General features: G+C 42.8%; 1 protein-coding gene across 1 annotated transcript in view; it reads left to right on the top strand.

Moving 5' to 3' along the window:
- The window catches only part of LOC144491448 (ephrin type-B receptor 1), a 596,080-nt gene that overhangs the window by 528,193 nt on the left and 55,074 nt on the right, over window positions 1–12,813 (top strand). Inside the window, exon 12 of the mRNA XM_078209272.1 lies at window positions 1,592–1,807. Within this exon, the coding sequence (XP_078065398.1) occupies window positions 1,592–1,807 (216 nt within the window). The remainder of the gene's footprint in view (window positions 1–1,591; window positions 1,808–12,813) is intronic.

Genomic DNA, 12,813 nt, shown 5'->3' with positions numbered 1-12,813 from the left:
ATCAATGTGTATGCTGCAGAATGCTAGTGTAGGAACTTGATCTCTGCTGATCACTCTCCTGTCAACATATTTGAACATAAGTTCAGTGAGTGGGCCAAAATGTGTCAGATGGAGTTTAACGTCGTTTCTGGCACTGGACCCCCACACAGCACACACACAAAGACACATAGCATACACACAGGCAATAAGCACACACACAGCATGCACACACACCATCTGCTTAAACACACAAACAAGCTCACACCTGAACAAATTGTTCAGCAGGTCTGTAATTCAATTGAGTGCTCTGGCTCCTCCCTCAAGCAAAGCAGTCAGCAACTATGTGAGTAACCTTCAGCAGCCCTTTCCACAGTTGAGCTGAGATAGGACAGGATATCTGTGAGTGAAGCTCATTTTTTAATATCTTCAGAACCGTGGCACAATTAAAGGAAACCAAGTTCAACTCCAGAGAGTAAACCTTCATCTTTGTCACATGGGCACCAATGAAAGTTAGGTTAGGGTGGCACAGTGGCATAATGGTTAGCACTGATGCCTCACAGTGCCAGGGATCCAGGTTGAGTTCTGGCCTTGGGTGATTGTGTGGAGTTTGCATGTTCTCCCCATGTCTGCGTGGCTTTTCTCCAGGTGCTCCAATTTCCTCCCACATAGACATCCATAGAAACCCTACAGTGCAGAAAGAGGCCATTCGGCCCATCAAGTCTGTATCGACAACAATCCCACCCTGGCCCTATCCCCGTATCCCTACATGTTTACCCGCTCATCCCTCTAACCCTCATATTTACCCGCTAATCCCTCTAATCTACGCATCCCAGGACACTAAGGGGCAATTTAGCTTGGCCAATCAACCTAACCGGCACATCTTTGGACTGTGGGAGGAAACCGGAGCACCCGGAGGAAACCCACGCAGACACGGGGAGAATGTGCAAACTCCGCACAGACAGTGGCCCGAGCTGGGAATCGAACCCAGGTCCCTGGAGCTGTGAAGCAGCAGTGCTAACCACTGTGCTACTGTGCTGCCCCTTTGTGGTCTCCTCACAGTCTAAAGATGTGCAGGTTAGGTTGATTGGCCATGCTAAATCGACGTTTAGTGTCAAGGGAACTAGCAGGGTAAATGCGTGGGATTACGGGGATAGCGCTGTGTGGGATTGTTGTTGGGGCAAGCTTGATGGGCCTCTTTTTGCACTGTAGGGGTTCTATGATTCTAGGAGGAGATGTTTTCCAGAATTAAATAGTTTGTCAGCTCTCGGAGGTGGAAGTAGCACATTGTTGACGAAACCGTACCCCAGCAAAGATTCCAGTCTTTCTGGTAGAGTGGTGGGGAAGCTGTAATTTCTGATGGAAAAGAAGCTAAGGTGAAGGGATTACCGAGGTAAATATGTGGGGTTACGGGGATAGGGCCTAGGTCAGTCCAGACTCAATGGGCCAATTGCCGGCCTCCTGCATTGTAGGGTTTCTATGATTCTAAGTCAGCCATCGGAGTGTTTCCCCTTTGTGTTCTCCTCACATTGTTCCTTAAATATCTCCCCTTCTAATGTGTCTTTTCTTGTTGAAAGCTCGCTGGTGTACTAATGGATGTATTAATTTTCCACAGCAAAATGATGGGCAATTCACAGTGATTCAGCTGGTTGGGATGATGCGGGGCATTGCAGCGGGGATGAAGTACCTGTCGGAGATGAACTATGTGCATCGTGACCTGGCCGCACGCAACATCCTGGTCAACAGCAACCTAGTGTGCAAAGTGTCAGACTTTGGACTGTCACGCTATCTACAGGATGATACTTCAGACCCAACGTACACCAGCTCCCTGGTGAGTCCAAGTCAACAGGATAAACCCGGGGAGTGGGGAGCAGGGAACTGGTCTCACCCCACAGGAGAGCAGGCCAGAGAATCAACAGTACAGTAATGATGGTTCTCTTCCCAATTGCCCTTTGCCGCCATCAATCCTTTCCACTAGTGTGCAGGGTGTCTGAATTTACTCTGATACATCCAGAAAAATACAAAAGATCTCCAGGGAAAATATGAAAGGGAATGAAAATAGCATTTGGGCAGGATGGTACCTGATAAACTGAAAATCACCAGCTACCGACAGGATTGTTAGCTGGTTGTGGGTGTTTCTTGTGTCTTTTCTGGTCATTGGTCCATTACCGTTGTTGGTTCTATCTGTGGGACAAGCCCCATTTGTCGTCTCACATGGATAGAAATGATCATAAGGTGCTACTCAAGAAATGCATAGGGATTCTACTCCCCAGTGCCCTGGTTAATGTTCATCCCTCAATCATCATAGGTTTTTTAAAAATCATCTTATCATTTATATCATTGCTACTTGTGAGATTTTATTGTCTGCAAATTGGCTGCCTTGTTTACTACCTTGCAACAGTCTCTGCACTTCACTGGCTTTAGAGTGCTTTGGAGTGCCCTGAAGTCATAAAAGGTGCTAGATAAATGCAACTCCCTTTTTGCCCTCAGCCTTTTGTAATGCTTCAATATCTTGGGGTCCCTATAGATAGAAGACTAACAGTCTTCTTTGTACCATTCTTCTATTCAACATAAACATACCAATCATACACAGGGATTGGATAAACAATAATGTGGGTCCTTTATCTAAAGGTGAGACTGTATACAGGTAGAGTTAAGTGTAGTACATTTAATTTCTACTTTGGTTGCTTACAAACTGATTACAAATCATGGGACTAATACATCACATCCTGTTGAGGTAGTAATGATTGACAGTAGTTTAAGGTACACCCCTTTAAAGTTGCATGTCACCATATCACCACATTCCTGAGAAGCTGAAACATTCATATGTCAGGTAGTTTGTCTTGCAGTCTGGGTGGGGTGTTGCAGTATGTAGCTTCTTTCAGTAACGTGTGTGATTTTTTCGGCTAAAGGTTTCTAAATCTTTGTTGCATTTACAGTCAGCTTCTTTTATTAAGAGTGTACACCATTATACATAATGGGGTGGAGTTTGTGCCTTGGGCACACTCAGCCATCCATGCTCTAATTGCACAAAAATTGGGTCTGTTTTAAGTATTTCCATTGCTCAATTTTCACTCAAACTCAAAAACTCAAATTTGTACGCCAACAAATGCCAAATCTGTCTTGAACCATGACAATCAGGCAACGCTTTAAAACATAATTTTCTTTAAGATTTGCTTAAGAAGATATTCGGAGATGTATTTGAATGGTATGTTTTATTAACACTGCTGAAAAAGGGTTCATTACAGAGATTAAACATTTTAATCAATGTCCAGCCCAGCACTTGTGAGAAACTTGAGTTTACATTAGTGAAAAATCTATCCAGAGCCATTTACTTGTTTCATTGGTGTACAGTATTCAGTTTCTTAGTTAATTAAAAATAATATATTTTAAAAATTTTAGCAGGTGCCTATTAAAGCCCATGTGCCTCATTTAAAGAGTCTCTTTTTTTATATAATATTAAAGAGTCTCTTTGAAGATCCGCAGCCAGGCTCAATTAGTGGCAACTCACCATGGTGATTAATCTGATCTGGGACGTGGTTAGTCCTTGTGGGTAAGGATGTCTCTAGTTCAATGATTTTTTTTAAACCAACGCAAATCAAATTTCTCCAATTTTTCAATGCGATTTTAAAAAGTGGAATTAATGCTGAAAATTCGGCAGCCTTTTGTGCTGGTTTGGTTGAATAGGGGCAAAAAGCAATGAAAAGCACAGTGCAACTTAACAGAAACGTCAGGCCAATGAATACACAAGGGTTTTAATTAGAAAGTAACATTGTCAGCTGTATATTATCCCCGTGCTTCATTACATCTTATTTCAAACATAATTAACTGCCACCCATACATACCAAACCTGATGCTATAGAGTGTTGATGGTGCGGAAAATCATCACACATTGCATTCAAACTATTCAACAATGGCTTGTTCTGACTATGCTATATTCAGTGCTGAGAGATGTTTGTTATCCATGATGAGTTTTAATATTCTCACTGTTTGGATAAACAGTTTCTCAGAAGTCTGTAAGCCTTCCTTTGACACGTGCATCGTCTCCTTTTATTCTAACATTGGGGCCATGTCTTCAGCCATCTAAGCCCAAGACGTGGACACATTCAGTCTTGGGCGATTAAGTGGCAAGTAACAATCAGGCCACATAAGTGCCAGGCATTGATCCTCCCCAACAAGAGAGCATAACCACCTCTCCTTGATGTTCAAATGAACTACCATTGCAAAATTCACCATCATCAATGTCCTGGAAGCCACCAGTGATCAGAGGCAGAATCAGACTAACCACATATAAATACTGCAGCTACAAGAGCAGGTCAGATGCTGGGAATTCTGTGGGAGTAACTCACCTCCTAACTCCCCAAAGCCTGTCCACCATCTACAAGGCACAAGTGAGGAGTTTAATGGAATACTCTCCACTTGCCTCGATGCAGCTCCAACAACCCTCAAGAAACTCAACACCATCCATGGGTGCTTGATTGGCACCCCATCCACCACCTAAAATCTTCACTCTCTCCACCATCAGCTCACTGTTGCTTCAATATGTATCACCTATGAGATGCATTGCAGCAACTCGCCAAGGCTTTGTTGACAGCACCTTTCAAACCAGCAACTTGTCCTGCAAGGGCAGAAGTCAAATGGAAACACCACTATCTGAAAGTTCCCTTCCAAGTCACTCACCATTTTGATTTAGAACTACATCCCCATCCCTTCACTGTTGCTGGATCTAAATCCTGTACCTACACTACATGGGGTGCAGCAGTTCAAGAAGCTAGCTCACCATCACCTTCTAAAGGGCAATTAGGCAATAAATTCTGGTCTTGTCACTGATGCTTACATCCCATAAACAAACAGAAAGACCAGAAAATAGAATGTGGAGTTCTATATCACACACAGCAGTTGAGGTGGATAGCATAGAGGGATTTAAGTGGAAGCTGGGTAAATACATAATGGAGAAAGAATTAGAACGATGTATCAATAGGCTGAGAGGTGAAGTAAATATTATGGGAGTAGAGGCTCATTTCTACAGGAAGGAGTATAATTCTATTAACATGGGATGGCAGCCAAATTATTTTGCCTGAAATCACCTCTCACCCTGAAAACTCTGTCTTATTTGTACTTTGGCACTCTACAATCCTAGTATTGTTGAGTCAACATCATTTCTGGGGACTAGAGATAAATCTCACAGCCCTCACTACTGACAGCTCAGCAGTATCCAAGCTCAGATACATTGAACAGATGAAAGGGAGCCTTGGAACCATTAATGGTAGCTATTGACTTTAAATGCTTCATATTGATATGCCGTAATGATTGCCCAATAAATGTCCACCAGTCTTTCAAGTGAGTCATTAAACTGATCTCTCAACCTACCTGGTCAAATCCAGACACCAGGCGTGTGTTTCTTTCTATTGCACATCTTAAATTCAGTAGTTTCCCTTCAGAAGTTAACTCTGTAAAGCATGAATCACCCCTTTGTCACTCTGTGATATTCCACATTAATGCACCAGGACATCTAACACTGACAGAATGGACAATTCAAGCTTATTGCACTGTTCAGTTACATCATGGCTGATCAACTCATTAGCTCAATTTTCTTCAATACCTAACAAAAACCTATGAATGTTAGCTGTGAAAATTTCAATTTACTGCCAGCTCCCATTTCTTTTCCTTAATTACTTTTCAGATAGTTTCTGCATCCAGCAGTGATCTTCCTGATTTATTGAACCTGGGAACTCCGTGCGGGAGAGAGAAATTAAATTGCATTTATATAGCATCTTTAACATAGTAAAACAATGATGCTTCACAGGACAGGTGCTCAACAGCATTGCACAGAGTCACGAGATGTCAAGAAAGTTGACCAAAGGTTTACTAAAAGAATGGGGGATTTTAATGAATATCTTCAATTTCGTTGACCCAGTACTGAATCATTGCCAGGATTCTGCTATGAATCTGTGCTCTCTAAGAATTTTGCTACAACTAACTAAACCCATTGGTGCATTCAAACCTGTTATTGAAATCGCCAAACATCTTGCAGTGGAATTTTGCCAGATATTTCAATACATTTTTGTTAAACACCTGCCGCTTGGTTTTTGTTGTGTCTCGTAGTGAGCTAGAATATTGTAGTATCCCAACAGTGCAGAAGGAGGCCATTCGGCCCATCGAGTCTGCACCAACTCTCTGACACATTATCTTACCCAGGTCTTCTCCCCTGCCCTATTCCCGTAACCCCATTCATTTCCCATGACCAATCCACCTAACCTGCTCATCTTTGGGCTGTGGGAGGAAACCAGAGCACCTGGAGGAAAGCCACTCAGACACGGGGAGAATGTGCAAACTCCACACAGTCACCCAAGGCCAGAATTGAATTTGGGTCTGCGATAACAAGGCTAATTAAAACACAGCTGGAAGAACACGATAACACAGAGCTTGGACACAAAAACAAACCAATCAATGTATTGATCTGTTGAAGGAAGTGTCAGCATTGACAAATTCACGCCACTCAGACAGACATGCACACCTCTCCACATACTACACACATACACCAAATACAGAATCCGGTTGGGAGTGTTTTGCCAGCTGTGTCTGACAGGTTGTAGAATGATACAAATTGAATCCTCTATCTGGTGTGAAGAAATGACAGCGAGCAGCCATGCAAGTCAGGGTGTCAGTCCTTGTACAATATGAGAGGTTTGCTTTGCCTAGTTGATGCATACCAATGTCAGCAAGTGACAGTGATGTAAATACCGTTGCCTGAGAGAGAGAGAGAGCGCATCACTTGCTTTCGACTGTTTCCCTTCTCCTTTGTTGTTTGGCTGAAACAGAAAGGACTGACCACATTTAATAATTAACTACTGAAGTGGAAAAGCAATTAATTTGAAGATCAACTAGGCTGCCTAGACACAGGATTAGTTATAAGTTTTGGCGACTTGCATAGTCTAGTACATGCTGATAACTTTAACAGTATCAAGGTCACAGGTGCTCATCACAGCACAGGATCAAAGCTTCGGGTTGTAATCTTGTTATATTTGTTAGCCAAAAGTCTCGAATAGTCCCTGGTCAGATATGGCTCGGGGCGGGTTCAAAATGAAGCCCCCTGACAACAGCCTAAATCTGTCACCACAGCACCTCCCAATCTGTCCCAACAAAACTGTCGCAATTAAACTTGTATCTATTCGCATTGATTAATGGCTTTAGTACTGAATCATTGCCAGGATTCTGCTATGAATCTGTGCTCTCTAAGAATTTTGCTACAACTAACCAAACCCATTGGTGCATAGACCCTCTACTGCTGGTGGGGAGTTAAAACATCACTTCCTTAACATGGACTGTATTCAGACCTGGTTCCACAGGACATTGGAGCCTTCGTACCATCCAATCTCTTCTCAGTCATCGGACAAACTGCATTGCTGCCTTTCTAATTCTGGTGTGACGGGAACTTCAATTACATACATTTCCAGTCAGCAATACTAAAGGACAGAGTCTAGACAAGATCCACCATCCAGTGAGCTGTGTTGAGCTTTCTCTGCCTACCGGAGATGGGCTTTGTAAAACTGACAGTTGCACTCCAAACTGATCCCAGAGGAGAACACCAGGTTATCCATGCACACATACAAAGGCAAAATATTGCGGGTGCTGGATATCTGAAATAAAAACAGGAAATACTTCAGGTCAGGCAGCATCCGTGGAGGAAGAAACAAAGTTAACATTTCAGGTCGATGACCCTTCATCAGAACTGAAAATTGTTCTTGAGGACAGGTCATTGCCCTGAAGTGTTAACTATATCCACACATACTGGGACACACTCTCATGGTCCCTCTTTGGTACCTTTTTCATGTGTGTGTCATAGCCTATTTGAGAGTGTGTTCACTCAATATCTATACCTTCAACATGTTTTCTCTGGCTGCTGAATAGAGATCAGGAGCAGGAAATGGGAGCAGAAATAGGCCATTCAGCCCATTGAGTCATCCCCACTTTTCAACTATATTTACCCATCTCTGCTCCTTATCCCGTGAGCCCATAACCCAGCAAATATCTGTCAACCTGTTTTCCAAATTTCAATCGTCCCAGCACCCACAGCCTCTTCATTCCTCTTGGAGGAGAACTTTCCAATTACCCTGGTGTGAAAAGTTTCTGCTCCTTGCCTAACCCAGGGACAATGAGACCGGTTATAGTACTTCAACTTCCTTAACACTTGAGATCCACAAATCAAAGCGAGGACTGTCTTGCTTTGTTAAACTCAACAACCCACTCAAGCCTTCAGGGAATCCCCTGTAACTAATTCTAATAGACCACATAGAATAATATGCTTTAAGCTTAGTTAAGTAGTGTTTACTAGTTTGGCAGCAAATATCCTTGTATGGCTATAAAATCTCTGGACTGCTGGTCCATTTGTCTTTCATATTGTGTGTAAGAGCTGCCGATGTTAATTTGTTTGCCATGTGGGAGACTCCCATTTCATGCTCAATAAATGAATGACCCAATGCAAAATCCAGTGAATATTTTGTGAATGTATTTGTAGGTTGTTACATGGTAATATTTGTCATGGATATTTATTTCCTCTTTGTATATTGTAAGTCATTTTTAATGTACGTAATGTGTATAGTTCCAATGTTTGTGAGATCTATACATGTTCTTTGTAAATGCCTGTGCCCTAGTTTTATATGCTGCCTTTGCTGTGGGAATGGAAGTAACTGGTGTTCCTTGAAGCAGATGGCTAACTGCCTGTGACACAAGCTAACACTGTCTGCATGAACAACTAGCCCTGAAGCATCTTCATTAGTGCCAAGGCTATTCTTGGCCTTGGTTTCTGGAATATACAGAATGAAGGGAGGAAAGAAAGATGGATAAAGAAAAAAATTACGTTTATATAGCATCTTTTCAAAGTTCTGGGTGTTCAGATACTGGCCTTTGGTTCTGTGTTAACAAGGGAGTGAAAGGTTATCAGGATTAGATGGGAATGTGGGGTTAAAGTCATTATCAGATCAGCAATAATATTGAATGGCAGAGCAGGGTTGAGGGGCAAGTTCATATATTCATATGTATGTTAGTGCCCTCAGCTCTGCATCAGTAGCTTGTGGGTTCAAGCCCATTTCCTGGCATTCCAGTGCAGTACTGAAGGAAAGCTGTCTTGTCTGATGTGTGAAATTCTTTACTGGAGAGAGCTGTAGAGGCTGAGTCATTAAGTATGTTCAAGGCTGAGGTAGACAGGTTTTTAATCAGTAAGGGAATCGAGAGTTATGGGGATAAGGTGGGAAAATGGAGTTGAGGATTTTCATATCAGATCAGTAATGATCTTATTGAATGACGGTGAAGATGCGATGGGCCGCATGGCCTATTTCTACTCACACCTCTTATGGTCTTCTGACCTCTCACCAGTGTCATGGCCAATATTTATTTCTCAATCACAATCACTGAAATCTTGATTCAATCACCTAAACAATCATTCCCCGCAAATGGAACCTCACAGTGTGTGAATAGGCTGAAGCATTTGCTGACATTAGACTGAGATTACAATCCAAATGTACTTCATCATCTGTGGAGTACTTTGGGAAACACTGAGTTTCAGAAGGATCCTAATGTGAATGCAAGTTGTTCCTTAAACTAAAAAGCCTTGCACACAATAGCTTGTAATGCAGTCTGTTATGTCGACAAAACTATGTCAGTGCAAGATCCAGCCAATGACCAGGTCATTTCTGTTATGGAAAGCTATTTGTACAGAACAAGAAATAAAAAACACTGGATACATTTCAGCAGATCAAGCAGGATCTGTATAGCGAGAAACAATCAACATTCCAGGTCATTAACCATCTATTAGGTGACCTCTGTCGACACAGAACTGTGCTGAAGTCATCATTTAACTGTTCTTAGTTGCGTTGGAGCATCTGCTGTTGGTACCTATTGATCCTAAAGAACAAAGAAATTGTGTCTCATGGGCCCCTCTCCAGTCGTTGGCTCCCATCACAATGAAGCTGTAAACTTCATCTCTGCTACTCGTACCATTTCCCATCACTCCTGGGATCCTTATCGGCTCCCAGTATATCAATGCGTCCGTTCATGCCCCTGCTGCCGCAAGAGACGAAGGAGAATTTGGTGCTCTCCGTTCACTGCAGCGGGACCAGAGAATCTCGCTGGCGTGAATAGTCGGGAAATTCCAGCCCATACCTGTGATCGAGAAAGTGGCGGATGCGATGAACTTTCATGAAATATCCTTCCAACTCGCAGCACGTGCAGTGGAATTGAAGGGTAGAAAATCATTGAAGGGCTTAGACAATCTGCATGATGATACTTTTCCTTTTATAGTCAAGCTAGTAAACTAGAGTAATGAAAAAGTTACTACACAATTAAAAATAGCAATTCAAATAGGTCTTAAAACCATAGACTGTGGGAAATAATTCCTTTTAAATTGAGTAATTAAGCTGTTGAAGAATAACTTCTCACAGGTCAGAAGCAGGCATGATGGTCAATTGTTCGTTGTCCTCCAATTGGCCAATCTTCCCCAAATGATATAGACCAGTTGTTTGCAGGTTTCTTTCAAATTCTTTCACAGGGTGGGTGACACCGACTAGGCCAGCATTTATTTTCCATCGCTAATTGCCCTTGAGAAGGTGGTGGTGAGCTGCCTTCTTGAACCACTGAAGCCCACCTGGTGTAGGTACATCCACAGTGCTGTTAGGAAGGGAATTCCAAGGTTTTGACCCAGCGACATTGAACGAATGGTGATATATTTCCCTGTCAGAATAGTGAGTGACTAGGAGGGGAACTTGCAGGTGGTGTCTGCTGCCCTTGTTTGGAAGATGCTGTCGGAAAATTCTGTCCATGGTTTAAAATTACTAGGGAGAATTGTAATCTTTGCCTGGCTTTATTGCTTTGAAACAAATCCTACAGTGAAACTAACAGAACCTGCTACTTTCACTCTCGCATCTGTTTAATCTTACTTCATCATAATTTTGTTTGTTGTTTTGAACCTGAACTGAATAGTATGCTGTCATGGCCTTTACCGTTCATCAGAGAAATCAGAAGTACACTGTGTGCAGCTCCCACCATTTCCAGTACAAAGTTTGAACAGTAAAAAAGTTCACCAGGAGCTAAGTATTCCAGGTTCTTTATTGGTTCAGAGAAAGTGGTTGAGGGGGGAGGGGAGGGTTGAGGTCCTTGTCTCTTGGGGTGGAATGTTGCATTGGGCACATATGAATTGTATTAAGTAACCCGCTTTGTAACCGTGCCACTTGATAAAAGTAGTCACCAAAACAAAAAAAGAGTTAGAATACCAAATAATTGTAACTCAAAGGAGTCTTGGTGAGTTGCTGCAGTGCATCTTGTAGATGGTACACACAGCTGCCATTGTGCTTCGGCTGTAGATGGAGTGAATGTTTAACATAAGAACATAAGAAATAAGAGCAGGAGTAGGCCATCTAGCCCCTCGAGCCTGTCCCGCTATTCAATAAGATCATGGCTGATCTGATAGTGGTTTAGTTCCACTTACCCGCCCGCTCCCCATAACCCTTAATTCCCTTATGATCAGAAATCTATCTACCTGTGACTTAAATATATTTAACGAGGTAGCCTCCACTGCTTCAATGGGCAGAGAATTCCAGAGATTCACTACCCTCTGAGAGAAGAAGTTCCTCCTCAACTCTGTTCTAAACTCACTCCCCCTTATTTTGAGGCTGTGTCCTCTAGTTCTTGTTTCCTTTCTAAGTGGAAAGAATCTCTCTACCTCTACCCTGTCTAGCCCCTTCATTATCTTATATGTCTCTATAAGATCTCCCCTCAGCCTTCTAAACTCCCAACGAATACAGGCTCAATCTACTCAATCTCTCCTCAGAAGCTACACCCCTCATCTCCGGTATCAACCTGGTGAACCTTCTCTGTACTCCCTCCAAGGCCAATATATCCTTCCGCAAATGAGGGAACCAAAATTGCACACACTACTCCAGATGCGGCCTCACCAGTACCTTGTACAATTTCAGCAAGACCTCCCTGCTTTTATACTCCATCCCCTTTGCGATAAAGGCCAACATTCCATTTGCTTTCTTGATCACCTGCTGCACCTGCAAACTGAGTTTTTGCGATTCATGCACAAGGACCCCAGGTCCCTCTGCACAGTAGCATGTTGTAATTTTTCACCATTTAAATAATAGTCCATTTTACTATTATTCCTTCCAAAGTAGATAACCTCACACTTGTCAACGTTTTACTCCATCTGCCAGATCCTCGCCCACTCACTTTAGCCTGTCCAAATCTCTCTGCAGACTTTCCGCATCCTCCACCCGCAATTCGCTTTCCCACTCATCTTCGTGTCATCAGCAAACTTTATTACCCTACACTCGGTCCCCTCCTCCAGATCGTCTATATATATGGTAAACAGTTGAGGCCCCAGCACCGATCCCTGTGGCACACCACTAGTCACCAACTGCCAACCAGAAAAGCACCCATTTATTCCAACTCTCTGCTTCCTGTTAGATAGCCAATCCTCAATCCACGCTAACACTTTACGGAAAGTGGTGGATGGGCTGCTTTGTCCTGGATGGTATCGAGCTTCTCAAGTGTTAGAGCTGCATTCATCCAGGAAAGTGGAGAGTATTCCGTCACATTCCTGACTTGTGCCCTGTAGATGGTGGACAGATTTTGGGGAGTTACTCGCTGCAGAATTCCTAGCCCCTGACCTTTTACGGTATTTAGATAGTTGGTCCAGTTCAATCCTGGTCAAAGGCAGCCCTCAGAATGTTGATAGTAGAGGATTCAGCAATGGCAATGCTATTGAATGTCAAGTGGATGTTGTTGGATCTGGTCATTGCCTAACACTTGTGTGGTGTAAGTGTTACTTGCCACTTATCA

This window comes from Mustelus asterias, chromosome 3, assembly GCF_964213995.1.
Source record: "Mustelus asterias chromosome 3, sMusAst1.hap1.1, whole genome shotgun sequence".
In the NCBI taxonomy this organism is placed as follows: domain Eukaryota; kingdom Metazoa; phylum Chordata; class Chondrichthyes; order Carcharhiniformes; family Triakidae; genus Mustelus; species Mustelus asterias.
Note: the sequence above shows the minus strand (reverse complement) of the source record. Positions and strands in the feature narration are given on the sequence as shown.